Here is a 27,998-nt window from a genome sequence, read left to right as displayed (position 1 = left end):
ATTTTCTACAGAAAGAGAGCAGAACGTCTAATCTTCGCTCAAACAAGGTTGATAGAAATTTGCTTTATATTGTCGGTAACTAAGGAGAGTTTTTTTCCAACTTCAAATCACATTTCATTATTGGAAAGTCATATACATTTACATTTTTAGGATTGTTGTCAAATAACAATTTATTTTTTCTTAAAACAAAAACCAAAAAACTCTTAAAACATGTTCCAGCACATTCAGTAGCAAAGATCTACCAGTGGTACGCACATTAAGAAAACATACAGTAGGCTGGTAGTAGCTGGGCTGATTAAAATCTATACGCCCGGAAAGGTGGTTGTGCTTAATGGAGCTCTGAAGAATCAAAGTGCAAAGCGATGTAGAAAAAACAAGTCTGAAAACTTCAAAGAGTTTTTAAGATAGACTTAATTTCTCGTGATTTTCCCAAAGCCAGTCATGATATTTATTTAACTTATGGTCTTCAGGGTGTACCTGGAAGAAATACAACACAGGAGACAGATGCCTATGTAAGTTTGTCAGAAATGCATTTATTAAATTGGCTTTTTAAAGATATAGTGGTGCTGGTGGGGGTGTGTTTCCCCTGGTGGCACAGTGGGTAAGAATCTACCTACCAATGAAGAGGACATAGGTTTGATCCCTGGTCTGGGGAGATCCCACACGCAGAACAACTAAACCCACGCACCACAACTACTGAAGTCCATGCACCCTAGAGCCTGTGCTCTGTAACAAGAGAAGGCGCCGCAACAAGAGACGTCGGTGGAACGAGAAGCCCATATACCCTAATGAAGACTAGCACCCATTCACTGCAACCAGAGAAAGACCACACAAGGCAGAGAAGACCCAGTGCAGCCAAAAATAAGTAAGTAAAATAAATAAAAATTATTAAAAAAAAAAAAAAGATACGGTGGGAGAACAGTATCTGCTGATAATATACCTGAAAAAGTATAATAATCTGTAACCTAATGGGATTCACGAATGTTTAGGATTACACCTTACATCAAAGGAATCCTTCACAGTTTATAAGATACTTTCCAGTTTGGAACTGATCTTCCCCAGGACTCAGTGTGTGAGGTGGTGATAACGTGAGTCAAATATTAATAGGCTATTTTTCCAGAAGGAGGTTATAGACCCTGAGAGTTTTAAACGAACTGCTCAGGTCACAATACACAGTGAAGCAGGGTTGGGCTTGGCTAGGCCAAGCAGCTATATGCGTCAGGGCAAGTCACAGGCGAGGGAGTTAGCATACCAGGCTCTGAGGCAGTGCCTACCGGTGGCCAGGATGCCTCCTGGATGCCTGCAGGCTGGGCATGCTCGATAGAATGGGCAGCTGACGAAGGACCCATTGACCGTACAAACTGAGACCACCTAATCCCACACAAGCCTGCTCTCCAGGGGTGGGCTTGTAAAGGCGAGTACGACCGTGACATGAGGAAAACCGCATGGGGCCTAGAGACGGTACGTGAATGGGAACGACAGGAAAGGCTCAGAAGAGGCACACCGATGGGGTCACTCAGAGGCCAGGGAGTCTTCATCAACTCGGGAAAACCTCTAGACCCTCTCCTGCATCAATAAACCCCAAGCCTTCACTACCCCTCCAGCTTGGAGTGAAATTGGTTGTGACCGTAATAGCGAGTTAGGTCCAAGAAAGTCTGAAGCACCACGGTGGACTTATTTTGTCCCAGAGACAGAATGTGCTGGAGCTGGGCCTTACCTGCTTCCACTCATTGACGCAAAAAATTCGGTACGAGTCGTTGCCATATTTGCCAATCCCGTGAAGCTCGATCGGATACTTCCACTGCTTTGTCAGATATTCATCTGTGAATACAACACCCCAAACATCAGGTCAGCCTCTAGAAAAATCCTTTCCCTAAAAAGGAGAAAAGGACGGGAAAGCATGTCTCCTAATAGCCTAATAGCAGTGGTGACTGCTTCCTTCTGAATTCCTGCAGCACAAGTCCTGTCAGCTCTGCTCATCTACCACGAACTCATCTTATTGTCTTGAGCTGGGCTAACTGGACAGAGGTAACATCCCAGAGGTCAGCTGGGCTTTCTGCTTCACTGCCTTCTTCCCCTAATCCTGCTCACACAGCCTGACCCAGTGCTGGGCAAAGATTTATCTTCTGGGTCAGTGGGAGACCGTGGTTTGGGGCAAGCGAATGATTTTCAAATGCCTTTGGAGCTTGGGCTGAAAGATCTCTATTAATGTCGCAACTGAGGACATTGAAATTTAAGGTGCGGCTCTCTCTTAAATAGCCACATTTTTATGTTTTCTCCTTTGGGTGTATGGGAAAAGTTACCGGAGAACTTGATAATGGTTTTTGCTCGAAGATCGTAGAGACCAAGAGGTTTAAGAAGTTCTGAAACATCTCTCCAGTCTGCGGTCCTTGCAGCCTCAGCAGAAGGGTACTTCTCCAGAAACTGCCAGAGCACAGGGATGGCCATTTTGCCTGGGAAGTTAAAAATAAGGATGCGATTACATGCCTCCGGATGGGTTGATTTTAGGTGCAGGTACTTCCTTATCTATAAATCTCACCTGAAACTGAAAAGTGTCTCTTGCATCTCCACTGAGCCATCTGGGAAACCAATGTTTTCTAATCAGTGGTTTAACAAGAAAGAATGAAAACAAAAAACTCTCTATATGAAACTTGCTTTGGTGGCTCAGATGGTAAAGAATCTGCCTGCAATGTGGGAGACCTGAGTTTGACCCCTGGGTCAGGAAGATCCCCTGGAGAAGCGAATGACAACCCACTCCAATATTCTTGCCTGGAGAATCCCATGGGCAGAGGAGCCTGGCAAGCTACTGTTTATGGGGTTGCAAAGAGTCGGACACGACTGAGCGATCAAGCATGTACAAGAAAACATTACCTATATAAACAGCAACCATTTTCAGGGTCGAAACCTAACATCATTAACCTATTTGGTTAGTTGTCCAGATTACACTGAAACCTGACCTTGCATGATGTCAGTTTAAATAATCAAGATCATCAGATAACTAGTGTAAAAGCATACAGAACACAAAGATGCCAATGACATTAAGGAAAGTATCCAAAGAAAAAGAAGTGCATTTATACATGACAGAGAGATGAGGAATGTTAAATAACTGATTTTCACTGATGACCCAAAATAATTTGGAAGCAGAAAATAAATGACAATTTGCTCCTTAATGCAAAAGAAGGCTGGTAATAGAGACACAGACATAGTACTATAAAGCAATTATCCTTCAATTAAAAATAAATAAATTTAATTATTAAAAAAACAAAAAAGCTGCTGGAGGTTATCTAGTCTAACTTTCTCATAGGTGAAAAATTTGAGGATTACAAGAAGGCCTCACCTGAGGTCAAAATCAAACCTGAGGCCAGGCCTCCTAACCAATTCTCCTCAACACAGAGTCTTTACCAAGACAAAGATGAAAAGAATCCCAAACCTGAGGTCCTATTGAGAAATATAGTTGCAATGAGGAGCTTCCACGGATCATGAAAAAGAGTTTCCTGGACGAGATTAAAAGGTGACCGCGGAGGTGTCCACTTCTTAAAGGCCTTGCGTCGTGGGGGGCTAAGAGCTAAACAAACACACTGTATCAGAGCTGAACACCTGAAGCAGATTTAAAGTCTGGCTTTCTGATGGGAAAAGGGATACCTTCTTTGTTGTATTTGCTGGAAAAATACAGGCTTGTTTTCCTTTTTTCTATTTGTGTCCGTGGGACGGTGTCTTCTGAAAAGGAAGAGTGAACACTGTTTACAGAATCTATGGTTCAGTCTACAGAAATATTCAGGACTGCAAATAACAGTCCACTACTACTAAAAAGCATTTAGAATGCCCCAAGCGCTACTCTAAGCTTCACAAAAATTAGCCAATTTAATCCTACTAATGAACTAGGAGCTAGGCAGGTACTATTTTATCTCCACTTTGAAGACAGGGAAATTGAGGAACAGAGAAGCTAGGTAACTTGCCCAAAGTCACACAGCTAGTAAGTGTCAGAGCTGCAATTCTTTTTTTTTTTTTTTTCATTAGCTATACTTCTTTGTTCTATTTAATTAGTGGTTAGAGCTGAAATTTTAATCCAGGCAACAAGGCTCCTGAGTCCATGCCTTTAACCGCTGTTATACTAGTTCTCTTGTCATTAAAATATTTTAAGACTAGATCATGAATTTTTTTCCCATGTCATTAATTTTTAAGTGAAAAAAGCAATACTCAACACATGATCCCAATTAAAAAAAAAAAAAGAAAAAAATGATGTCGATTAGAAGGAAATAAACCAAAATGATATAATGGTTGTTGTTAACTTTTCTTGTAATTTTCTGTATTTTTCAAATATTCTGCAGTGAATACTTTTATCAGAAAAACAACAAAAAAGGATACAGGTAAAACAGAACCTGCAGAAAAACCCAAAGATTTGGACCTTACAACACCTGAGGCCACTATCTATTGGGATGTTCAATTTACCAAAGACTCTTTAACCACCGTTATTAGGCCTCTCGAGTTTCTAAAATCATCACATTTAATACTCGCTAGAGCCCTACCCTCGAAATTTGCATGTCAGTTAATAATACCTTGTGTTTGTCTAGCACAAAGCCATCTTTTTCACTTTCCACTTTACAACATTCATGATGTGAAAAACAGGACTAGTGAAGGTTACCACTTGTTATTTTACAGATGAAGACTCTTAAGGCTTAGAAATTAAGCAACTATCTGAACAACAGCGAGACTGACTATAGATTGGGATACGTATCCATGTCTCCAGGTAATCAGTCTGGGTTTTTTTGCTATTCTAGTTTGAATAGGCAAAGCCCAGTGGAAAGTAAAAAGAGTTAGAACAACAGAAACTGCTCTTACTACCTACTTGCTAATTTCTTCTGCGGATTCCTATAAGTATATGCTGTCTAAGCCTTCTTATTAATAGGAGACTAAGTTCAGTTCACTTGGCAGTTTATAACTAAGACAATGGGGAAGTCTTTACTACTTCGTCAGACACCTATTATTACCTACAGTAAACGTATCATCTCATGTTAAGAATAGACTTTATGCATGCGATGAACAGAATACTTCCATTTTAGTCACTAAAGGATGTTTTTCAATATTCTACTTGCTCATTGTACTAGCAATAAATCTACATAAACTTCAAGACTTTAGGAAGTTCAAGGTCTTTAAAGGACAGATCTGAAGAATTTTTATGCAGTTCCTAGGTGTATGTGGTCATCTTCTATTTAAGGCAGAGAAACTCCAGGCACAGCAAAGACATAATAAACCCATGAGGGGGACCAAGAGAAGGAACCAAGTCTAATCACCTGCTCTACGGGTCCGTCCACGCTGTCTCCCCATAGGACTTCAAGTAAAATTACTGTTCTTCTTTAAAGGAGTTATTCATTATATCATAATGGCATAATGAATAACTAAGAGAGGGCTGCTCAAAGGTCTCCTTTTCATCTCCTATTCACTGAAGTATCATAAAGGCAAAACTGCTAAGCTCTGAACTCTGTATTAAGAGCATATTACAAATAATAGATGAACTATGTGATTAGTTTTGAATTATTTAGAGCTCTAAAGCATTTTAGAGTAGCATTACAACAGAAAATAAAAATGACTGTGATACATGCAAAATTAAACTGGAAGTCACATATCAGTAATAAGTAACAAGGGTGCAAAGAGAAGATATTGGCTAATCTCAAACATTTTACGTATAAAAGGAGTCTTCCTCAAACCTCAGAAGGGCAGCCTTTTCTTCTCCTCTAAAGTTATAAGATTACTGGACAAAAGGGAAGAAGGGAGAGCACTATTGACGAGAGTCCCAGGTATTGTACCAGGGAGCCATGGTAGCAACTGTCTGTGGCACAACTGTCCTCTGCTGGGGGCATCAGAGTGGCAGCCCGCCAATCCCTTCTCTGCCATGCAAAAGGGCTTAAACATCAGTTAGACAAAGCACTAGGACCAACTGGTAGGATGTATCTGATAACATGGCTCAAGAGCTTCATTCTGTTCTCACATCCTAACTGCCTACAGGCAGGAAGTGCCAACTCCTCATCGTGCCTTTAACAGCACTTTAGTGCACTGAATACCTTGAGATACTTTCGCAGACGTAGGGTTTTTCTGTGTTTGTGAGCTGTCGTCTGTTTCAGAGCCACCTTCTGAAATGTCCATATGCAAATGCTCCTTCCTCTCCGCAGCTTCTACTTTGGTTCTTATTTCCTCAGATTCTAAAAGGGGGTCCTCACACTTATTGTTGGGTTCCGCTTCTTTGGCCGAACATAATTTGCTTACAATGCCAGAAGGGATCTGTTCACCGTTTGATCCCAAACACGATGATTTTTTTTTACCAAGCCTCTCCTCTTCAGTGGTCACACTGAGGGCCTGTTTGCTGGCTCTGGCATCAGAGATGCAGCAAGTTCCCTCAAGGTGACTTTCCTGTGCAACAGGTTCACTTTGAGATTCTCTATTACTTTGGACAGGATCGGGAAGACTCTTGCGGCACCCTGGTTTTGTTTTCTTAGTTTGAATCTCTTTCAAAACAGTCACCTTTCTTTTGGACTTGCTAACCTTTCTGGAGGCAATATCATGAACACCCTCATCTTTCAAGTTGGGTAGTTCTCCGCTATCCTGCAATTCCAAACAAGCACTTGGCAGGGGAAATACATCTTTCTTCCTCATGCTCCGTGTCCTGAGGTTCCGGTTTGAACTGTTACTTTGGTGTTGCAGTTGGAATGTCAGAGCTGCTGTGTTTCGGCCTTTACATTCTGACTTGATGCTTCTTTCAGGACATACACTGAAATCAAAGTCTTCTGGCTTAAGAGAAGTCTCTCCACTTTGGTGAAGATAATTAACAAGTGAAACTCTGGATCTGAACTTCTGTCCCTGTGGGCTAGAAAATGACATTAAAGGACACTTACTGCTAGTAAATAAAAGTGACTTTTAAAAAGAACTGCGTCACGTTTCAGATGTTTTATTAATAACCTCCAAATTTTGCCATGGACATTGCTATTTAAAATAAAAAACTGCTAAAAAGGTGCTTTTAAATAGCTTCCTTTTTGATAATATAACACAATTTTACAAATATAACTCAAGTGCAGTCTTCCCAGTAACCATTTGCAGTCAGAGAAAATGTTAAGTATTTGTCCCCAGCTCACCTGATATAACTAACCAGTGACAACGAAGGAACAGAATCCATGATGGTTTTATGGTGAAGACAGAAAAAAGTCAAAATTTCTGCTATGTTTTCCTCCCATCTGTCTAGACAAAATTATTTGGCTGTACTGTCTTTACGGCCCTGCATGCTCACCTGATAAAATGTACGTCGTATTTGCCTGCTGTTTTCCCAGATAACCTTTGCTTCACAACTCTTTCCCATCCACATGGTACAGACTTTCGGCACTCTGTCATTGCGTTCCCACCAGATTGAGCAGAAGCAAAAGGCTCTTGTAGAGGGAGATTACATTCACTGCTGCTTTTCATCACCATTTGCTTTTCATCCTCTCCCACTCTTTCTGACCCCAGAGCAACATCTTCCTCCCTGAAAAAAAAAAACAAAGTGCAAGTGATTAGCTCATTTAAAATTAATTTGATTCTGCTTATTCAGTTTCAGTCAGTGACAGAGAAGGAACCACATAGACTATGGGAGAGGTTAGAGTCAGTATGGATCAGTCATGCTATGAGAGTATCTTCCTATTTTTCAACACCTTCCTGTCCTCCAATATGGGTTAAAAAGGGTTGGAAATCTCTGAACAATGAAAAACTCAAGCAATTTGCTAGAAAAACATTTTTTTGTTAATCACTGAATAGCACCGTTATACAGGTTTCTGGTGACATCTGGCATAAATTGAAACATATGAACCAAGAGCCAAGTTTTTAACCTGGGGATACACAGAAAGGCTTAAAGGAGTTAGTGAGATACCCTCTTTCACCCTCCCTCCCAAATAAGTGAGGCAAAATTTTAATATATATGCATTTTGGGGGTGGTGGGAAAGTATCTATTACTTTCATCAGAAGTTGTAGCCCTCAAAAAGGTAAAGAACTTCTGATATAGAATTTTCAAATTCTCATTCATTCTTGATCTGATAACCTTGAGAAGGTAGGTAGGATAAGGATTACTCTCATTTTATTGATAAAACTGAGTGACAGGAAGATTGTTACTTGCAGAAATGATTCCAGAACCCACGTCTACTTAAATCTTGGTCTAATACTTCTGTTCCTGTACTACTGTTGAAAAACTTCAGTAGAGGGTATCCTAATCACTCAATCATACATTTTCAAAGTTGGATGAGTGTCTAAAGATGTCTGTCTAACCAACTTCTTTTCTACAAACAGGGAAAGTAAGCATGAATCAGTGATTAACTAGAATTAGAATCAAGGTCTTCTGATGCAATTAGGGGTTAAATAATTTGCGGGATGCGGGGTGGATCTTGAGAAATTTTACCCTTTACAGCTTTGGTGATAAGGAAACTGAATTCTGGTGAAAACAGCACAAACTTTAAAATCAACAGAATGTAGTCAAATCCCAGCTCTTTCATTTACTATCTGTGTGATCCAAGAGCAAGTTACTGAACCTCTAAAAGTCTGTTTATCCACCTGTAAAAAGGAGGTGATACCTCTTTTAAGGTAGTTCTTAAGATTATATTTTTTTGAAGGGGGGAGTACGTAAGTCATCTTAGCCCCATCCCGCGCATACACAAGTACTCAAACAATGACTGCAGCTTCCTGTGTTACTTTCTCACAGTACCCATTTCTCGAGCGCTGCTGGCTGCTTAACACGACATCTCCTCCAAGGTCTTCCTCGGATCCTCCAAGATGAGTGATGATCCTCCAGTCAGATGACTGACTCCCAGGCAGTCATCTCCTTGCACCAGAAAACCTCCCAGCAACCTCGTCCAGCCCCTGCTTGCAGGAATTAACCCTGCCGGCCTCCAAGGCTCCATCCAACCTAGTTGAGAAAGGCCCACCCACCTTCTACTTCCCCCTCACCCCCAACACTCATTATACAGGTGGTGAAGCTGAGGCCCGAAAGGGGACAATGACTTGCCGGAGGTCACACAGCCGGTCTGGGACTAGGCGCTCACGGTCGACGACCGAGGGGGCAGCTCCGCAGTCCCTCAGGCTCGGACTCTCCATCCTAGACGTGCCTCTCAAGTGGGCTCCGGCGGCAGCAACAGGCCGAGAGGGGGCGTCGCTCTGGGTGTGCGGCGGAGTAAGAGGTGAAAATTTCTTCAGTTCGGAGCGCTAGGCTGGAACCAACAGATGAGTGCAGTGCAAGTCTTTCCGATTCCTTAGCAGCTTTCCGGCCGCCCCCTCGACCGCAGCCGCTATTTCCGCGGCTCAGCCAATCAAATCCTTCGTCAAGGAAGACGCACCGTTCCGACCAATCGCGGACGCCTCTAGGTTTCCGGTCCACCGTTCCAGCCCTTTTAGACATGCGCACTCGAAACCCTGGCGCGCGCAGCTCACTGCGCATGTGCGTTGCCAGGGGTAACGCAGGTAGACAAAGTGGCTGGCTGAGAGAGGCCTATTGCCGAGGCGGGGAGGAGGGGCCCGAGTCTTCAGGGAAACCGCGATGAGGGCCGTGTTGACGTGGAGAGATAAAGTCGAACAGTGGTGAGGATCGGGGCTGTCCGGGAGGAGCGGGAGGCCCCGGCCCTCGGGGATGGCGGGCGCCTTGGCGTGAATCCTGGTGGTTGCCAAGGGCAACGGGCCTGCGGGCTGGGCTGAGGACACTGAGCCCCCGGTCTGGGCGACTCCAAGGTCGCCCTCCCACCCCTTGGCAGATGCAGAAACTGAGGCCTGGAGTGGGAGCGAGGGGTTGTACCACGTATGAGGTAGCGGCCTTTGGAGGCGGCTTCACACGTCCTCACAATCTTATCTTGTTGCCTTACTCAAAAATCCATCCTGGGCTCCTCGGTGTTTTCCCAACTTGACAACTTTTTGCCACATCCACGTGTTGCCTATAGTCTTGTTTGTTTTTTCTCAAAATTGTCTGACTTATTTTTCTTTAAATATGATTTTACATTCTACAGGAACCCTTATTACTCCGTATATGAAAACCAGTAGCAGTCGCTGTAAATGTAAGATAACTGTAGGACTTAAGGCAGGGAGAAACAAAAGGAGGTTAACAAGTTGTACGTAGATACTGTTGCTAGGGAACCTTTGAGCCTCAGGGGTACTGTCTTTAAAGCTGGAGATTTAGCAAGTGTGGTCGAGAGGTGCTTGCGATGAATAGCATCAAACCAAGACTTTGTCCTGTGTCTTGTTAGAAGGTTTGAAAGAGTCTCGAAAGAGAATGACTGTCTCACTTTATGATTCAATATTGTTTAATGTTCTGTTCCGTTTTTATCACCTAAATTCATCATTTTATCACCTAAACCATCGTTGAGTGGTTCTGTGAAGACCTACAAGACCTTCTAGAACTAACATCCAAAAAAGATATCCTTTCATTACAGGGAACTGGAATGCAAAAGTAGGAAGTCAAGAAATACCTGGAGTAACAGGCAAATTTGGCCTTGGAGTACAAAACAAAGCAGGTCAAATGATAACAGAGTTTTGCCAAGAGAATGCACTGGTCATAACAAACACCCTCTTCCATCAACACAAGAGAAGACACTACACATGGACATCACCAGATGGTCAATACCAAAATCAGATTGATTATATTCTTTGTGACCAAAGATGTAGAAGCTCTATATAGTCAGCAAAAACAAGACCGGGAGCTGACTGTGCCTCAGATCATGAACTCCTTATTGCCAAATTCAGACTGAAATTGAAGAAAGTAGGGAAAAACCACTAGACCATTCAGGTATGACCTAAGTCAAATCCCTTACTATTATACAGTGGAGGTGACAAAGAGATTCACGGGATTAGATCTGATAGACAGAGTGCCTGAAGAACTATGGATGGAGGTTCATGACATCGTACATGAGGCAGTGATCAAGACCATCCCCAAGAAAAAGAAATGCAAAAAGAAAGAATGGTTGTCTGAGGAAGCCTTACAAATAGCTGAGAAAAGAAGAGAAGCTAAAGGCAAAGGAGAAAAGGAAAGATATACCCATTTGAATGCAGTGTTCCAAAGAATAGCACAGAGAGATAAGATTGATAACATCACTTTCTCAGTGATCAATGCAAAGAGATAGAGGAAGACAATAGAATGGGAAAGACTAGAGATCTCTTCAAGAAAACTAGAGATACCAAGGAAACATTTCATGCAAAGATGTGCACAGTTAAGGACAGAAATGGTATGGACCTAACAGAAGCAGAAGATATTCAGAAGAGGTGGCAAGAATATACAGAAGAACTATACAAAAAAGATCTTTATGACCCAGATAACCACAATAGTGTGTTCACTCACCTAGAGCCAGACATCCTGGAATTCGAAGTCAAGTGGGCCTTAGAAAGCATCACTACGAGTAAAGCTAGGGGAGGTGATGAAATTCCAGTTGAGCTAGTTCAAGTCCTAAAAGATGATGCTGTGAAAATACTGTACTCCATATGCCAGCAAATTTGGAAAACTCAGCAGTGATCACAGGACTGGAAAAGGTCAGTTTTCATTCCAATCCCAAAGAAAGGCAATGCCAAAGAATGCTCAAAATACCTGACAATTGCACTCATCTCACATGCCAGCAAAGTAGTGCTCACAGTTCTCCAAGCCAGGCTTCAACAGTACGTGAACTGTGAACTTCCAGATGTTCAAGCTGGATTTAGAAAAGGCAGAGGAACCAGAGATCAAATTGCCAACATCCACTGTGTCATTGTAAAAGCAAGAGAGTTCCAGAAAAACGAGAATTCCATGAGAGTTCCAGAAAAACATCTACTTTTGCTTTATTGACTATGCCAAGGTCTTTGACTGTGTGGATCACAACAAACTATGGAAAATTCTTCAAGAGATGAGAATACCAGACCACGTGACCTGCCTCCTGAGAATCTGTATGTAGGTCTAGAAGCAAAAGTTAGAACTGGACATGGAACAACAGACTGGTTCCAAATTGGGAAAGGAGTATGTTAAGCCTGTATATTGTGACCCTGCTTATTTAATTTATATACAGAGTACATCATGCGAAATGCCAGGCTGGATGAAACACGATCTGGAATCAAGATTGCTGGGAGAAATATCAATAACCTCAGATATATAGATGACACCACCCTTATGGCAGAAAGTGAAGAAGAACTAAAGAGCCTTTTGATGAAAGTGAAAGAGGAGAGTGAAAAAGTTGGCTTAAAGCTCAACATTCAGAAAACTAAGATCATGGCATCTGGTCCCATCACTTCATGGGAAATAGATGGGGAAACAATGGAAATAGTGGCAGACTATTTTTTTGGGCTCCAAAATCACTGTAGTTGGTGACTGGAGCCATGAAATTAAAAGACGCTTGCTTCTTGGAAGAAACACCATGACCAACCTAGACAGCATATTAAAAAGCAGAGACATTACTTGGCCAACAAAAGTCCTTCTAGTAAAATCCATGGTTTTTCCAGTAGTCATGTATGGATGTGAAAGTTGGTCTATAAAGAAACCTGAACGCCGAAGAATTGATGCTTTTGAACCGTGGTGTTGGAGCAGACTCTTGAGAGTCTCCTGGACTCCAAGAAGATCCAACCAGTCCATCCTAAAGATCAGTCCTGAATATTCATTGGAAGGACTGATGTTGAAGCTGAAACTCCAATACTTTGGCCACCTGATGCGAAGAACTGACTCATTGGTAAAGACCCTGATGCTGGGAAAGATTGAAGGCAGGAGCAGGGGACGACAGAGGATGAGACGGTTGGATGACATCACCAACTCTATGGACATGAGTTTGAGCAAGCTCCGGGAGTTGGTGAAGGGCAGGGAAGCCTGGCGTACTGCAGCCCATGGGGTAGCTGAATCGGATGTGACTGAACTGAACTGAAATTCATCATATAAGGTTGCATTTGGGGGAATACTGATTTACTGGGGAGTTTTCCACAGCCTGACTTTCAAAATCTTCCTTCATGATCTTTTCAGCTTCATTGTGAAGCCTCTGTTTTAGCTTCTGGAACAGGGCCATTCCCCCTCTGTCTTTTCTTAGGCCTCTCTGTGTGAGGAAAGCATGCCTTCATCTCACAGTGAAGTCCTGAACATCCTTAAGGCTCCTTTTGGAAGTAGTTGCTCTCTTTGTACTCTGTACCAGTAATAGCTAATGCTCACTCTGTGCCAAGCGCTGGTTAAGAACTTCATATTTTTTATCTCATCGTCACTTCACAACAACCCGCTGACATAGGTACTGTACTTATTTCCGTTTTACAAAGGAGGCGACTGAAGCACAGAGAGGGTAAGTAATTTGTCAAGGTCACACAGTAAGTGATGGAGGTAGTTTTCTGGCTCACTCCAGAGCCAATGCTCTTAGCCACTAATTCATTATTCCCAGTGTTCCAGGGAACAGCAGGCTGAAACGCCTTTAGGAGTCAAGCAGGCAACAGAAGTAGGAGATGTTTATTTGTATCTTAAACACAAGGAATTGTCTGTTTTCGGTAAGGGTATTTCTCTTTTCTGTACTGCTCTTTTCTTAAAACATATAGCCTTTCTACTGTATCTTTCACTTCTACTTTTTAGAGATTTGAGTTAAAAAAAATTTTTTTAACTTATCTTTTAACTCTGTTATAAAAGTGCTCATAGCACAAGCTGCTGATAGCTAGCAACTGACCACTGGATTTGAATTCTGGCTCTAACTGCATTGAGTGCATGCTCAGTCCACTCAGTAGCTGTGTATTTTCAAGCAGGTTAGTTAATTTTTTTTTACCTGTTTTCTCATGTGTGAAACAAATATAGGGTTGTTATGAAAATTAAGGAAGTTAACATGTGTAAAGCATTTAAACTGTACTTTGCACACACGTAAATAAATGTGCTTAATAAATATCAGTCACTGTTTTTAAAGTACTGAGAGCAGCCACATTTGTTAAAATTGATAGTAACTCAGGAGAGTGGAAGGAGGGACAGCACAGACTCTAGAGTCAGACCTGAGTTAAAATTCTGGCCCTTTCACTGCTGACTGTGTGATGCTGGGCAAGATGCTTGACCTCTCTGAGCTGGGTGCCCTCAAGGGAAAGTGCAAGTGTTAGTCGCTCAGTTGTGTCCAGTTCTTTGCGACCCCGTGGACTGTAGCCCATCAGGCTCCTCTGTCCATGGAATTCTCCAGACAAGAATACTGGGGTGGGTTGCCATTTCCTTCTCAACCAGGGATCTTCCCAACCCAGGGATCAAACCAGGGTGTCCTGCGTTGCAGGCAGATTCTTTTCCACTAGCGCCACCTGTAGTCGAGTAGTACTTCTTACCTCACAGAATTGTGAGGACGCCATAAAATAATGCATTTGAAGAGATAAACATGAGGTGTCTCTGTGGTAAATGCTCTTAAGTAGTTACCAGAGTGTTTTGTTTGTGTGTTTGAGGCTTGCGGGGTCTTAGTTCCTTCTGCTTAGTCCCTCAGTCGTGTCTGACTCTTTGCGACCCTTTGGACTGTAGTCCTCCAGGCTCCTCTGTCCGTGGGGTTTTCCAGGCAAGTATACTGGATACTGGAGTGGGGATTTTCCCAACCCAGGGATTGAATCTGTGTCTCCTGCATTGCAAGCGGATTCTTTACTGGCTGCGCTGGTTCCCTGCTTGCTGTTGTTCAGTCACTAAGTCGTGTCTGACTCTTGGAGATCCCATGGACTGCAGCACGCCAGGCTTCCCTGTCCTTTACTATCTTCTGGAAAAGTGAAAGTGAAGTCACTCAGTTGTGTCCAACTCTTTGTGACCCCATGGACTGTAGCCTACCAAACTTCTCCACCCATGGGATTTTCCAGGCAAGAATACTGGAGTGGGTCGCCATTTCCTTCTCCAGGGGATCATCCCGACCCAGGGATCGAACCCTGGTCTCCTGCACCACAGGCAGACTCTTTACTGTCTGAGCCACCAGGGAAGCCCTCACTATCTTCTGGAGTTTATGCAAACTCATGTCCTTTGGTTCAGTGATGCCATCCAACCATCTCATCCTCTGTTGCCCGCTTCTCCTCCTGCCCTTAATCTTTTCCTGATCAGGGGTCAAGCCCATGCCCTTGGCAATAAAATCTCTGTCTTAACACTGGTGGGCCGGGGAATTCCCCAGGGTGTCTAGTTTTGGTCCCTCACAGGTGCCCGGTTAATTTACCCCACGCTTAGCTTTTACAGTGGGCCATCACGGCAGTGCTGTCTGACACAGTCTTCCTAGGGTCACTGGAACTAATAAAGTCGCTGCCTGGAGGCATTTGAGAATCTTTGTCATATGGCTGCAGTCTCTTTTCTCCGGCCTTATCCCTTGCTCCCTGTCGCCCTGCACTGGCCACGTTTCAGTCAAATTAGGTTGTTTGCATGTTTGCTCTTCCCGCCGTCCCGTCTTTGCTTGGTTTTCTCTGCCTGAAATGCTGCGCTTGCCCAGTCTCCCCCTGCCTGTCTCTAAAGCCGTGCCTTTTTCACAAGTTGTGTTCTTTGTGAAGCTTTTTCTGATCCTCTTCAAATCAGAATACTCTGTCTTCCTGCTTGGAATCCCACAATATATGCTTTAATGTATCTCCTAAAGCCTTTATCACGGTCTTATTCTACACTCCATCCAATCTAAGAGGTCACTGTTTGTAAAATATTATTTTCTGTATGATTTAAGAGAGCAAAGTATGCTGCCAACTAAACTGACACATTATCAATTATAAGACGCATCCCAGCATCAGACATGTTCAAATATGAAAAAAAAGTGCGTGCTTTGGACTTGATGACACGTGGTTCTTTGTGAGTGTGTCTGAGCCTTGCCTTCCTACAGGGTGGTCATTTCATGACGGCAGGGAGGGACTGATTTTGTCATCTTGTAGCTGTTAGTTCTTAACATGGAAGAGGCACTTGGTAAACATCGGATTAATTGGAGGAAGTAATGATATTTTGGTAAATGACCTGTGGATTTTCTGGCCCTCACACATTTGTTTGTGTAGCCTTTATGGTTTCATGATGAGATAGTGCCCCCACTGTTGACCCTTTGAATCGAGTCTGGCGTCTGGCTTCTGGACAAGTGGTAAGTGGGATACAACCCTAGCTGCCAAGTGAATTGCGATGGAAGGTGTGGTGATTGAATGGAATTTGCAACCGAACGCAATTCTTAGCTATTATTTTTCTTCCTCCTACACAAGCCGTGCTTTGGAATGGACATAACATTTGCTTTCCTGGCCGTTAGCCGGCCTCGTCATTTTGGCTGCTAATTGTCCCTTTGCCTTGTCTTGTCTCCTGTTTAGTGTATATGACCTCGCGTTCAAGCCCGATGGAACCCAGCTGATTGTGGCTGCGGGAAACAGATTACTGGTAGGATTTTGTCTGTTTCCTTTTTAAGTGCTTTTTTCCCCTCTCCCTCGTGTAAGTGCTCTGAAATTTGACCCGGTTTTTAAGATAAAAAAGGCAAGGGCGGAAAAACCAGTCATTACTTTTTAATAGGGAAGGAAATGGGCTATTTAAAACAGGTAGGTAAACTGTCTATCAGCTAGGAACCTGTGAACAATACCTCCTTTGGAGTCATTAATCTTTCACATTTTACTTTGAGACACCCGTGAACGAGTTGAAAAATAATTAATCAAAATGCCTTTGAAACTGAGCCATTTGTCAGTTCACATTTGTGTCGCCCTGAAAAATTCAAGCAACAGGACTCAAGGGGCTCCCTCCATGAAAAGCCAGACAGCCTGACCCCAATTTTAGGCACAGGCCCTTCCTAAAGAGTTCCATATGGATGTAGTCCTATTTTTCATATTCTCAAAGAATATAAGCTCCCACTGGAAGCTGTCCCAGTGTATAACAGTCGTTTTCAGAGAACACTTTATGTTTGACCTGAGAACCTTTGCCTGCTCGCCCCTTCCTCCTGCGTAAGTCCACTTCCTCTCGCTCTGTCGTCTCTAGATGTGCAGACGGCCTGCTTTCCACTGTCCGCGGGAAACCACATAATCTTAAAGCCCTGAGTCAGTTGTTCCACAGACTTCTTCTCCAGGGTAAACAGTCCAAATCCTTTTAGGTTTTTCCAGTAGGTTATCTTCTCCAACACGGACCCTTTCTGGAGGGTCTTGCCTTTATTTCCCAGACGGTGTGTTTTTTTCAGTCTCCACAAAATGTATGGATATCACACAGCTCTAAAATTCTACGTCCACGTTACAGCTGGGCTTTAGAACACTCCCTCCCACTTGCAGACCCCGAGCCCAGGTCTGTGACTCTCAGGCTCTCGGGAGCAAGTGTGAAATGCCTCTCTGTGATGTCAGCAGTAGGGGCAGGGTTGCACTAGCGTTTCTTCCTGCTCACACTGGGCTCTTTGTGCTGGCTTTCTCTGGGAGGGTCTAGCTTGATTGGTCGCAGATCCAGATTCACGCAGGGGAGTGAATTTTGCAGGGAAGTTCCACGGACTGAACTTTTGTTTTCTTGAGCATTAATGGTACATTCCCAGCCATGTAACGTGCAGAATCGTGGCCTCTACTTCTTGGGTTCCCCAACTTTCACAGCCAGTCTGGTTTCTCTGTGTAGTTTCTGCTTGGTACAAACTGAGAATATTGACACATGTTTTGTTATGAAAATAAAAATAGCGGCAGCGACCTGCAGGAATTCTGACTCATGGATGCCACGTGGGTAACCTGTAGTTTCGTCTCCTTTGCCAGGTTTATGACACATCTGATGGCACCTTGCTTCAGCCCCTAAAGGGACACAAGGACACGGTATACTGTGTGGCATACGCGAAGGATGGTAAGCGGCTGCTCGGCTTCAGTCTCTGTCACGGCCTCACAGCCGCTCGTCTCTCTCCTTGCCTGGGCCCACGTCGTCAGTGAGCTCAAGCACCACTTCCGGTTTCGGAAGACAGTCAGTCTCTTAGACTTCAGTCATTCAGCTTAATTCAGTCATTTAAGTATTCATTGAGGCCTGTCTGTGGGCCAAGTATTGTTCTAGCTGCTTGAGGTACTTCAGAGACCAAAACAAAGATCGCTGCCCTTGTGGGACTCATGTCTATGTTGTGGGAGGGGAAGGGGAGAGAGTATGAGGAAAGACATACAATGAATGTACTCAATAAGTAGATTAAACAGTACGCTGGAAGGTGGTGAGTGTTAGGAAGAAGAGAAGGGCACAATAAGAGGGCTTGAGAGTGCTGGGCGGGTCAGGGCGCTGGGTGCAGGATGGGGCAGGGGAGTCAGGATGGCTTGTCGAGATGGGGACCAGTAAGCAAAGATTGAAGGTGGGGAGCTAGGGAAGTAAGGACAGCCAGTACCAGGGGGAGGGGAGCTCCTCGTAGAGGGAACAGCCATTGCAGAGGTCCTCAGGTGGTTGTGCCTTCCTGGGGCTGGGACAGAGCATCGGTGGGAGCAGCAGGGGACGAGGGCAGAGAGGTAACAGGCGTGGGCTGGCTGGTTAACGTGCGCTGCCGCAGGATTTTGATCCTCACTGAAAATGGGGAACCATTTCTCTGAGCAGAGGAGAAATCTGATCTGATTTCTGTTTTAAATACTGGGAACAGCCTGCAGGGGGTGAGGGTGGAGGCAGAAGGACAAGTGAAGAATTGTCATCTTGTCATCCGTGCAGATATTGTCACAATGGTGATGGCGGCTCAGATCCCTGTAGAAGCAGAGCAGGTCGTGAGGAGTGGATAGAGCTGGGAGGCAGAAGCAGTAGGATTGGCTGACAGTTGCATGTGGGGTGTGAAGGAAGGAGTCGGGGTGACTCCCGGGTTTTTGACCTGAGGGACTAAAAGGATGGAGTTGCCCTCCACTGAGATGAGGAAGGCTGCAACTTACCGTGAAAGGTCAGGAGCTCAGTTTCGGACACACTGAATTTGGAGACAGTTGATGCTGTAGGGAGGAGAGTGGGAAATGCCAGAGCAGTGTGGTTGAGTGAGAGGAGGGGAGGAGATCCAGGGCAGAGATGGGCATGGCGGGAAGCTGGGGGGTGTCCCTGCAGGTCCTGGCAACGGAATTCTGTCCCATCCTTTCAGTGAAGCAGGGAGCAGCAACATCTGAGAGTGAGGATGGGGAAGGAGGTGTCTGAGAGTTGAGGGCAAAGGAAGAAAGTCAGTCACCACCTGCCCAAGGGGCTGAGTAAATGGCCCCAGGAGGTGTCATGAGACGCCAGCTACCTGAAAGGCCCACCCGAAGCTGGTGATCATGGATTGAAAGTGAACTCAGCGGTGTGATGATGTCTTTTTCTCCTTCACTTAGAGCTGCATAGATACGGGAGGGGCAGAGCAATTGGAGACGGGGATTTAACCACAGTGGTAGGTTTACAGGCTCCTCTTAAAGATGAAGTTCGAGGGCAGGGGCAGAGGATGTATGCAAACGAGTGATTATCTACATTGACCTTGAACTGTTGCTGAGTCATGAGGGGAGAGAGGACCACAAGGCTGAGGGGCAGTGGAGAGGGAGGTTCTAGTGGAGTTGAAAGGTCATTGGAGTTAGGGCACCAGGTGGTGTGAGGAAGAAGAGAGATGGTTGTCACACCAGCTGCATGAAACTGATGTTGAGAGTTAAAGTAAATCCATGCTTCCCATAGCTGAGTGTCTGTGGGAGGAACATGGGCTTTGGGATAAGACAGTTCCAACCCCAAAAGCTCTGTGAGTCGGAGGTGGTGGTTGACTCTGAGTCTCGACTTCCTCCTGTGTCATGTGGCCCTAGGATTAGAGATGGGCCTCTGTGACCACTGCTGGGAAGGTGCCGGACCAGGGGCACAGGGTGCAGATGGACCACGGAGATCACTCAGGCTCCAGGGTTTTCACTTCCTTTAGATGACGGGCCCCTTTGAGAATCTGATGAAAGCTACAGATCCCTCTCAGAAATGCATCCGCTGCGTGTGTACGTGCAATTCCACGCACCCAGTGTTAGCCTGACCTAGTCCATTCTCTTCACCTTAGACCTCCACAGTGGCCGAGAGAAGTCACGCGAGTTTCTGTCACGTGACAGCAAGTTAGTGGCAGAGACGGTGCTGGTTCTTGCCTGATAGTCAGGTGTGCTGTCCCATGTTGTCCTGTTTTTTTTATGTGCCTATTCGAGTTCAAGTTCTCAGTAACACCAGGGAGTGACCTGTGAGGTCTCAGAATTCATAAGTCTAGGGCCTCTGGCCTGCGGCACCGTGACGGCCCTTGGGGCTGTCAGAGCAAGCTCTGCGGTCAGGGGCGTTTCTCAGCGTTTTGCAAAGTCCTGCCACACATGTCATCTCACTTGGCCTCCCAGTAGCCTCTGCAGTGGGTAGGGAAGGGGTGAGAAAATAGGCTTGGAGCCCATTCCAGTGTTCTTGCCTGGAGAAGCCCGTGGACAGAGGAGCCTGGCAGGCTCCACAGGATCACAGAGAGTCAGACACGACTGAAGCGACTTAGCATGTTACAGGAGACTTGGCAGAGCAGGCCTGACGTGGGTCCTCTGACTGCAGAGCCCGCATTCTTCCCAGTGCCTTATGCCGCCCCTCGTAACACCCAAGTAGTGATGACAAAGTCCCTCCCCACTGGATCTAGAAGTAAGGATACACCGAATTATGGTTTTGCTGTTTAAAACATGATGACTTTGCTTGTTTCTGATTTCTCCCTTAAGTTTACTAAATAATAAGCAGCCATGACACAGAGGTGTGTAAGAACTAGTTTTTTTCCTTAAAGGAAAGCGATACAAGACGATGTGAGGAGATAATAGTGATAATGGTAGCTGATCTTGTTCAGCATCGATCCCAGGCCAGTTCAGTTCAGTTCAGTCGCTCAGTCGTGTCCGACTCATTTCGACCCCATGAATCGCAGCACGCCAGGCCTCCCTGGAGTTCACCAACTCCCGGAGTTCACTCAGACTCACGTCCATCGAGTCGGTGATGCCATCCAGCCATCTCATCCTCTGTCGTCCCCTTTTCCTCCTGCCCTCAATCCCTCCCAGCATCAGAGTCTTTTCCAATGAGTCAACTTTTCGCATGAGGTGGCCAAAGTACTGGAGCTTCAGCTTCAGCATCAGTCCTTCCAAAGAAATCCCAGGGCTGATCTCCTTCGGAATGGACTGGTTGGATCTCCTTGCAGTCCAAGGGACTCTCGAGTCTTTTCCAACACCACAGTTCAAAAGCATCAATTCTTCAGTGCTCAGCTTTCTTCACAGTCAAACTCTCACATCCATACATGACCACTGGAAAAACCATAGCCTTGACTAGACGAACCTTTGTTGGCAAAGTAATGTCTCTGCTTTTGAATATGCTATCTAGGTTGGTCATAACTTTCCTTCCAAGGAGTAAGCGTCTTTTAATTTCATGGCTACAGTCACCATCTGCAGGAATTTTGGAGCTCAAAAAAATAAAGTCTGACACTGTTTCCACTGTTTCCCCATCTATTTCCCATGAAGTGGTGGGAGCAGATGCCATGATCTTCGTTTTCTGAATGTTGGGTTTTAAGCCAACTTTTTCACTCTCCTCTTTCACTTTCATCAAGAGGCTTTTTAGTTCCTCTTCACTTCTGCCGTAAGGGTGGTGTCATCTGCATATCTGAGGTTATTGATATTTCTCCCGGCAATCTTGATTCCAGTTTGTGCTTCTTCCAGCCCAGAATTTCTCATGATGTACTCTGCATATAAGTTAAACAAGCAGGGTGACAATATACAGCCTTGACGTACTCCTTTTCCTATTTGGAACCAATCTGTTGTTCCATGTCCAGTTCTAACTGTTGCTTCCTGACCTGCATACAGATTTCTCAAGACGCAGGTCAGGTGGTCTGGTATTCCCATCTCTTTCAGAAGGCCAGTCCTAAGCACTGTAATCTCATTGCATCCTCACAACAGCTGAGAGGTAAACACTGTTGTTGCTTCCGCTTTTCCGATGAGGAAACGAGGGCCTGGGGATGCTCAGTGGCTCCTGGCGCTCCCGCAGCTGGCGGGTGATGTCACGGGGAATTCCCGCTCAGACTGAGCCCGGAGCCCACTCTCTCCCTGCCCTGCTGCCTGCCGGGGTAGGGGAGCAGTGACAGGAAGAAGAAACAAGAGCAGCTCTTCTGGCTTAGTGTTTGCAGCGGTGCCACCCAGCCAAAGCAGTGTGAGAATGAAAGCCTAACCTGGCCTCATTTGCTTGAAGCCTTTCCTTGGGACAGAGAGCTGGGTCTTAATGTGGCCCCGAAGCCCCAAGAGATCCCGCCACCACCCATCTCGCCCTTTGCCAGTGATGTTCCAGGCTGGCTGCTCTCAGCCCTCCAGATGTGCACTGTTTTCCTGCCTCAGGGCCTTTGCACATCTGTTCCACCCATGTGGATGGGCCTTTCTGCTCTCTTTGCACCTGGCTAAGCTTGGCTCAACCTTCAGGTCTTTTTTCTTTGTTTTTCCTAATAATTCTGTTTATTTATTTTTGCCTTTGTTGCCCTGTAGGCTTAGTTGCGCTGTGGCATGTGAGATCTTCCCAGATCAGGGATTGAACCCGTGTCTCCTGCATTGCAGGCAGATTCTTATTCAGTGAACCATCAGGGAAGCCCTCAGCCTTCAGGTCTTAATGAATGATCCCGTTCTCAGAGAAACCTCCATCACCGAAATGAGGTCCGCATGTATTCTCTTTCATAGAGCTGCTTTTTTTTTCTCTCCACATTGTGTTTGAATTGGATTAATTTAATTTAATGCTTGCTTTACCCACCAGACAAACTCTGTGAAGGTAGGGATCACATATGCTTTAATCATGACTTAATCCTGAACATAGGACGTGATGCTGGCTTGCAACAGGCCCTCCATACATCTCCATGAGTTTCAGACAAAACTGGAAATGAGCTCAAATTTCCTGACTCCAAAGTGCTGCCACCCAGCACTGATAAGAAGGGTTGCAGAAGCAACTGATACTTCCTAGGGACCTGAAAGAAGCAGCTTTCTAAGAAATACTGTTTGCAAAATGCCGGCCTAAAGACAAGTGAAATTTATTTTCTTTTTAAAAACACTTTCAGGCAAACGCTTTGCTTCTGGATCAGCTGACAAAAGTGTAATAATCTGGACGTCAAAACTGGAAGGCATTCTGAAGTACACGTGAGTGATCGTTTATGCGCACGGTGTTATTAGTTGGCCTCTCACTGAGGGACTGAGCACAAGCCCCTTAGAAAAGAAGTCAGGAAGGACTTTTTTCCGTGTGACTGAAGTTCAGTTGTGGGGCTGTGTGCTGAGAAGGTCAGGGAGTGAGTGAGTGAGGGAGCAGTCTGGAGCTCTGCTGGCTCGGCCGGTGCTGGCTGGTGTTTGCGTGTAGCTCAGTTTAGTTTGTCTGATGTCACACGTTCTACCCCACCCCCACCCCCCTCCAGTGTCCCCACCTCCAAGAGCCTCACATCCACCCGGGGTGGCCAGCCCGAAACCTGGGCTCCGTGTGCTCCAGGCCCCTCTCCGTGCCAAGGCTCTGCTCATCCCCTGCAGGTCTCAGTCGTGGCTTCTTCTGAGAAGCCTCCCTGCCCCTTTAGCCTTGGTCGGGTCTCCTTCATGGCGTTTCTCACAGCTGTACTTTTATTTTGGGGGTGCTGTGTGGCATGCGGGATCTTAGTTCCCCAACCAGGGATCCAACCCGTGCCCCCTGCAGTGGAAGCGTGGAGTCCTAACCACTGGACTGCCAGGGAAGTCCCTTACAGCTGTAGTTTTACATTCACTCTGATGGCTGATAGATTCCTCCCTTCAGCCTGGAAGCTCCGTGGGGGCAGACACTGCCTGTGTTTTGCTCACCGTGTGTCTCTGGTGCCTGGCGCCTTGCCCGGCCCATTGTAGGTACTCAACAAAGGATGGTTTTCTTTTGAACTGTGGTGAAATACACATAGCATGCAATTTGCCATCCTGAGCATTTTTAAGTGTGCAGGCCAGTAGTACATCCATGTTGCTGTGCAGCGAGCCTCCGGGCCTCTCTTCATCTCGCAAAACTGAAACTCCTCACCTAAAAACAACCACCTCCAGCCCCCTCCCCAGCCCTAGGCACCACAGTTCTACTCTCTATGAATTTGACTTCTCTGGGTGCCTCATATACGTGGAATCCTACAGTACTTGTTCCTTTGTGACTGGTTCATTTCACCGAGCGTAACGTCCTCAGGGTTTATCTGTGTTGTCGCATGTGTCAGAATTCCCGTACGTTTTAATGCTGAATGACATCCTAGTGTATCTACAGACCATATTTTGTTTATCCATTCATTGTTGCTGATGGGCCTTTGGGTTGCTTCCACCTCTTGGCTGGTTGGAATAATGCTGCTGTGAACATGTGTGTACAGATCAACATTTGGATGAGTGAATAAATGAATGAAGGAGGTCACAAGTGAAGTGTGGCTCACAAGTGGGGTAAACCTGAAGCTGAGGTGCCACACGTGGGACGCGACTCCCTCAGCCTTCACGGTCGTCTCAGATGTTTCCAGGTCTTGGTCTATAATAGTGTCTTCATTGTACCTCCCTCCTGTGCGAATGAATGTATTTCCAGGCCTCCACAAAGCATAAGAGGAATGGCCATTAATACGGCACTTCCAGTGCGCCTGTCTGGGTGCTTTCCATCATCCTCTTACCAGCTGCCACATCAGAGCTGTGCAGTGCGTTTATCTTGGAGGAGGTGGCCAGTCTGGTGGGTGGGTAACATGTAGAGAGGAAAATGGTGGCTGAGAGGCAAGCCAGGAGGGGGGCGTTCACCCCTGTGCTTTTCACTGGTCACTTGCAGCAGAGCTTGTGGTGCGGATTAGAGAGGCTGTCTGTGGGCCCGTCATTGCAGGCTTCTGCTGGAGCCACTGAAGTGTTTGTGGTCTGCTGTGTAATCATCTCCAGTTGTTTACTTCCCAGGCACAATGACTCCATCCAGTGTGTCTCCTACAACCCCATCACCCACCAGCTGGCATCCTGTTCCTCCAGTGACATCGGTAGGTTTGGGTTCCCAGCGTCTCGTCCTGGAATGACTGGAAATTGGCAAAAAGTGCTGAAATCCATCCAGAATGTGGTGACGAGTCAGTGCGCCTTCTTCTCCCTTCACTGGCTGAGGGGAGGCTGAGAATTGTCCTTTAAATTGTGTAGGAACCAAGGGAGTGAATGAGGCCATTGAGTCTGGTCAGAAATGGGTGGGTAAGACGGCGATTTGGGAGAAGGCCCTGGGAAGGGAGGTGGGGAGAGGAACGGGAGAGCCCCGGCGTGACTGGCGTTGCTGCCTCTGAGAGGGGACAGTCCCGTTGTCCCCACCTCCGTGTCCCCCAGCACCCGTGTGCAGCGTATCCCCTTTACTCATTCCGTGGTTGTGGCTGTCCTCCCCAAGGAGCATACCTGCCCCACACACGTACTGGTGGGATCCCGGCACAGAGCGGAGGCCGGGAGAGTGGGTGGAGGCCTGCAGGCTCCCTGTTCAAGGTCCAGACTGGCTTTCACTTCATTGGTTCTGTTTTCCTTGCTGGGAGATAGTGGGTACGCAGAGCAGAACTCGAGATCTGACTCCTCTGTTTTCCTCCCCGGCCTAAAGTGAACGCGTTCCTTCTGTCCACTGATCGAGTTCAGAGGTTCAAAACAGAGGACGTGATTGAAAGCATGTTGTGTACATACAAGGGGAAGGGACTGTCAGTGATGAAAGATTTAGCATTTTCTCCATGTGAGGCACTGGTCTGGGTGCTTACTTTTGGAGTGAAAAAGACAAAGTAGAAATCCTGCCCTCAAAGAGCTTGTGGCCGGGGGCAGGTAGGGAGGTCGAATTTGTGCTCTGAGAAGTAATGATTTTGTTGAGCGTTTGTGATGTGGTGGGCGCTGCGTGTGTGTGTGTGTGCGCGCGCGCGCGCGCTCAGTCACTAAGTCATGTCTGACTCTCTGCCACTGCATGGACTGTAGCCCGCCAGGCTCCTCTGTCCATGGGATTGTCCAGGCAAGAAAACGGAAGTGGGTTGCCTTTTCCTCCTCCAGGGGATCTTCCTGACCCAGGGATCAAACCTGCATCTCGTACATCTCCAGCATTGGCAGGCAGATTCTTTACTACCAAGCCTCCAGGAAATGCTGGTAGGCACTGTGCCAAGGGTTGAATGAATTCCTGGGTGAGCTCTGTGACAACCGTGGAGGTCAGGTAGCAGTCTCAGCCTTGCTGTGCCAATGAAACAGAACTGGGGCTCAGAGTGGTCCAGTGATGTGCCTGAGGTCGCCCCGCGGGTAAGGGATGGACCCAGGCCACGCGATTGCATCGAGTGCCTGCTCTGGACAGCACTCCCAAGAGGCCCCTGAGGGTGCGGTGGGTGGGAGACGGCTCGAGCACAGGCGGAAATGCTGGAGGAGGCCTTCCAGTGCCAGAGACGGGGGAGGCAAATTGTTGGATGTTGCATCTTGCTCTGCAAATGTATTTCTGCCCTAGATTTTCCTTCTTGGCCATGCTTCGTGGCCCAGACCCAGAGCAGAATTTGGTGTTGTTGCCCAGACATAGACCTGTTGTGCAGCACTGCATCAGTGGCAGGAGGGAGCAAGTCAAAGGCGACCAGTATGCTGGGGACAGGGCATGGCCCAGAAAGGCCGGGGAGTGGAGGCTGGATTTTCAGGAGGCATCTTTCATTACTTTGACCACTAAGTTGTATCCTGGTTATAGTGTAATAATTATGAAAGTTGCATTCCTTTGAGTTAAACCCCTGAAAGGTTGGCTAGAAATTCACCAATGTATCTTCCTCTCCTTTTTTCTTTTGAAGTAGTTATAGATTCACAATAAGCTGCAGTAGTTATAGATTCACAGAGAGTTGCAGAGATAGTAGAGAGGTCTCAGGTACCCTTCCTCTTCTCTCCCCGGTGGATACGCCTCACGTAACTATCGCACACGATCACGACCAGGAGACTGGCCTGGCACAGTGCGTGTGTATAGCTGTGTCGTGTCGTCACCTGCGTTGATGACCATCGCTGCAGGTGGCGCTCGTGGTAAAGAACCCGCCTGCCAATACAGGAGACGTAGGAGACTCCAGTTCAGTCCCTGGGGCAGGCAGATCCCCTGGAGGAGGAAATGGCACTCCTGTATTCTTGCCTGGAAAATTCCATGAATAGAGGAGCCTGGTGGGCTGCAATCCAGGGGGTCGCAGAGAGTCGAACATAACTGAGTGACTAACAGTTTCTTTCCCCCATCTCCTATTATAGCTAACTCCTTGTGCCTGGTAACCATTACTCTGTTCTCCATCTCTATATAAGATGGGCTCATACAGCATATGACCTTTTGAGACTGACTTTTTAAACTCCGCATGAAACCCTGGAGATCCATATGAGTTGTAGCATGTGTCAATAGCTTGTTCCTCTTTGTTGCTGAGTAATATTCCAGCCACCGATGCAATGGACATGAACTTGGGCAAACTTTGGGAGATGGTGAGGGACAGGGAGGCCTGGCCTGCTGGAGTCTGTGGGGTCACAAAGAATCGGACACAACTTAGTGACTGAACAACAACAATAGTCCAACCAGTCTCTCTCATATTATTTTGCATTGAAGGCTTATGGTCTCCTGAGCAGAAGTCTGTCTCTAAGCACAAATCCAGCAGCAAGATAACCTGCTGCAGGTAAGTTAAGGGGCAGCTCTGAGGGTGGTTTTCTGTCCCCCTGCTCTTCAAACAGACTCAGAATGTGGTTAGTTCACACAGTAGAGAAGGTCGTATGCTTCCTAGTTGGTCTGGCCCCCATGTTTCCTCTTTTCTTCTCTCGTGGTCTCTTTGATGGGAAGAACCCATGTCTTTGATCGTGGAGCGAAAGGGCACTGCAGGTGGCTTTTGGGCAGCTGTCTAGCAGCCCGCGTCCCAGCCTCAGGCTGCGCTCAGGGCAGACTCGGGATGTGAAGCCGGCCTTGTCCAGGCGGCACAGCTGGAGGAAGCACAGGCTTTGATGTTAGATCTGGGTTCAGATCCAGGTTCAGCAGCTCTGACAGGCTCTGTGACCTCAGGAGGTTCCTAATGTGACAAATGGGGATTAAGATGCTAAAAAGAAAAGAAACTATACTAAAAAGAAATCTGATGTTTGCAGTAACATGTAATACTTCAATATATGGAGTCATTCACTCACAGTTTTAATTTTAAGCTACAATAAGTGCTTTTTCCAAGCATCAGAATATTCTCATTTTAGAACAGAGTGGAGGCTTTTAA

At 46.1% G+C, this 27,998-nt stretch overlaps 2 protein-coding genes across 6 annotated transcripts in view; one reads left to right on the top strand and one right to left on the bottom strand.

Moving 5' to 3' along the window:
- Positions 1-152: 152 nt before the first annotated feature.
- Positions 153-9,315, bottom strand: MBD4 (methyl-CpG binding domain 4, DNA glycosylase). 2 transcript variants are annotated; one of them, XM_061397149.1, is made up of 8 exons: positions 9,010-9,315; positions 7,277-7,503; positions 6,060-6,859; positions 3,643-3,717; positions 3,431-3,565; positions 2,304-2,453; positions 1,718-1,821; positions 153-477 (listed from the first exon to the last, which is right to left on the bottom strand). In XM_061397149.1, exons 1-8 carry the CDS (start codon positions 9,100-9,102, stop codon positions 400-402), a joined length of 1,662 nt encoding a protein of 553 aa, XP_061253133.1. In that variant the 5' UTR covers positions 9,103-9,315; the 3' UTR covers positions 153-399. The 2 variants fall into 2 exon arrangements, with proteins under 2 accessions (XP_061253133.1, XP_061253134.1); XM_061397150.1 differs by having other exon boundaries at positions 3,643-3,714; positions 9,010-9,094.
- A 108-nt stretch (positions 9,316-9,423) lies between these two features.
- The window catches only part of IFT122 (intraflagellar transport 122), a 67,947-nt gene continuing 49,372 nt past the window's right edge, over positions 9,424-27,998 (top strand). For 3 of the 4 annotated variants that reach the window (XM_061397147.1, XM_061397146.1, XM_061397145.1), the window contains exons 1-6: positions 9,424-9,582; positions 16,225-16,291; positions 17,620-17,704; positions 22,875-22,953; positions 24,718-24,794; positions 27,356-27,422. In XM_061397147.1, the coding sequence (XP_061253131.1) occupies positions 9,542-9,582; positions 16,225-16,291; positions 17,620-17,704; positions 22,875-22,953; positions 24,718-24,794; positions 27,356-27,422 (416 nt within the window). In that variant the 5' untranslated portion in view covers positions 9,424-9,541. The remainder of the gene's footprint in view (positions 9,583-16,224; positions 16,292-17,619; positions 17,705-22,874; positions 22,954-24,717; positions 24,795-27,355; positions 27,423-27,998) is intronic. The other variant, XM_061397148.1, reaches the window with a different exon arrangement.

Source organism: Bos javanicus, chromosome 22, assembly GCF_032452875.1.
Source record: "Bos javanicus breed banteng chromosome 22, ARS-OSU_banteng_1.0, whole genome shotgun sequence".
In the NCBI taxonomy this organism is placed as follows: Eukaryota; Metazoa; Chordata; class Mammalia; order Artiodactyla; family Bovidae; genus Bos; species Bos javanicus.
The sequence above is the reverse complement of the archived record's forward strand: the minus strand, read 5'-3'. Positions and strand labels throughout refer to the sequence as shown.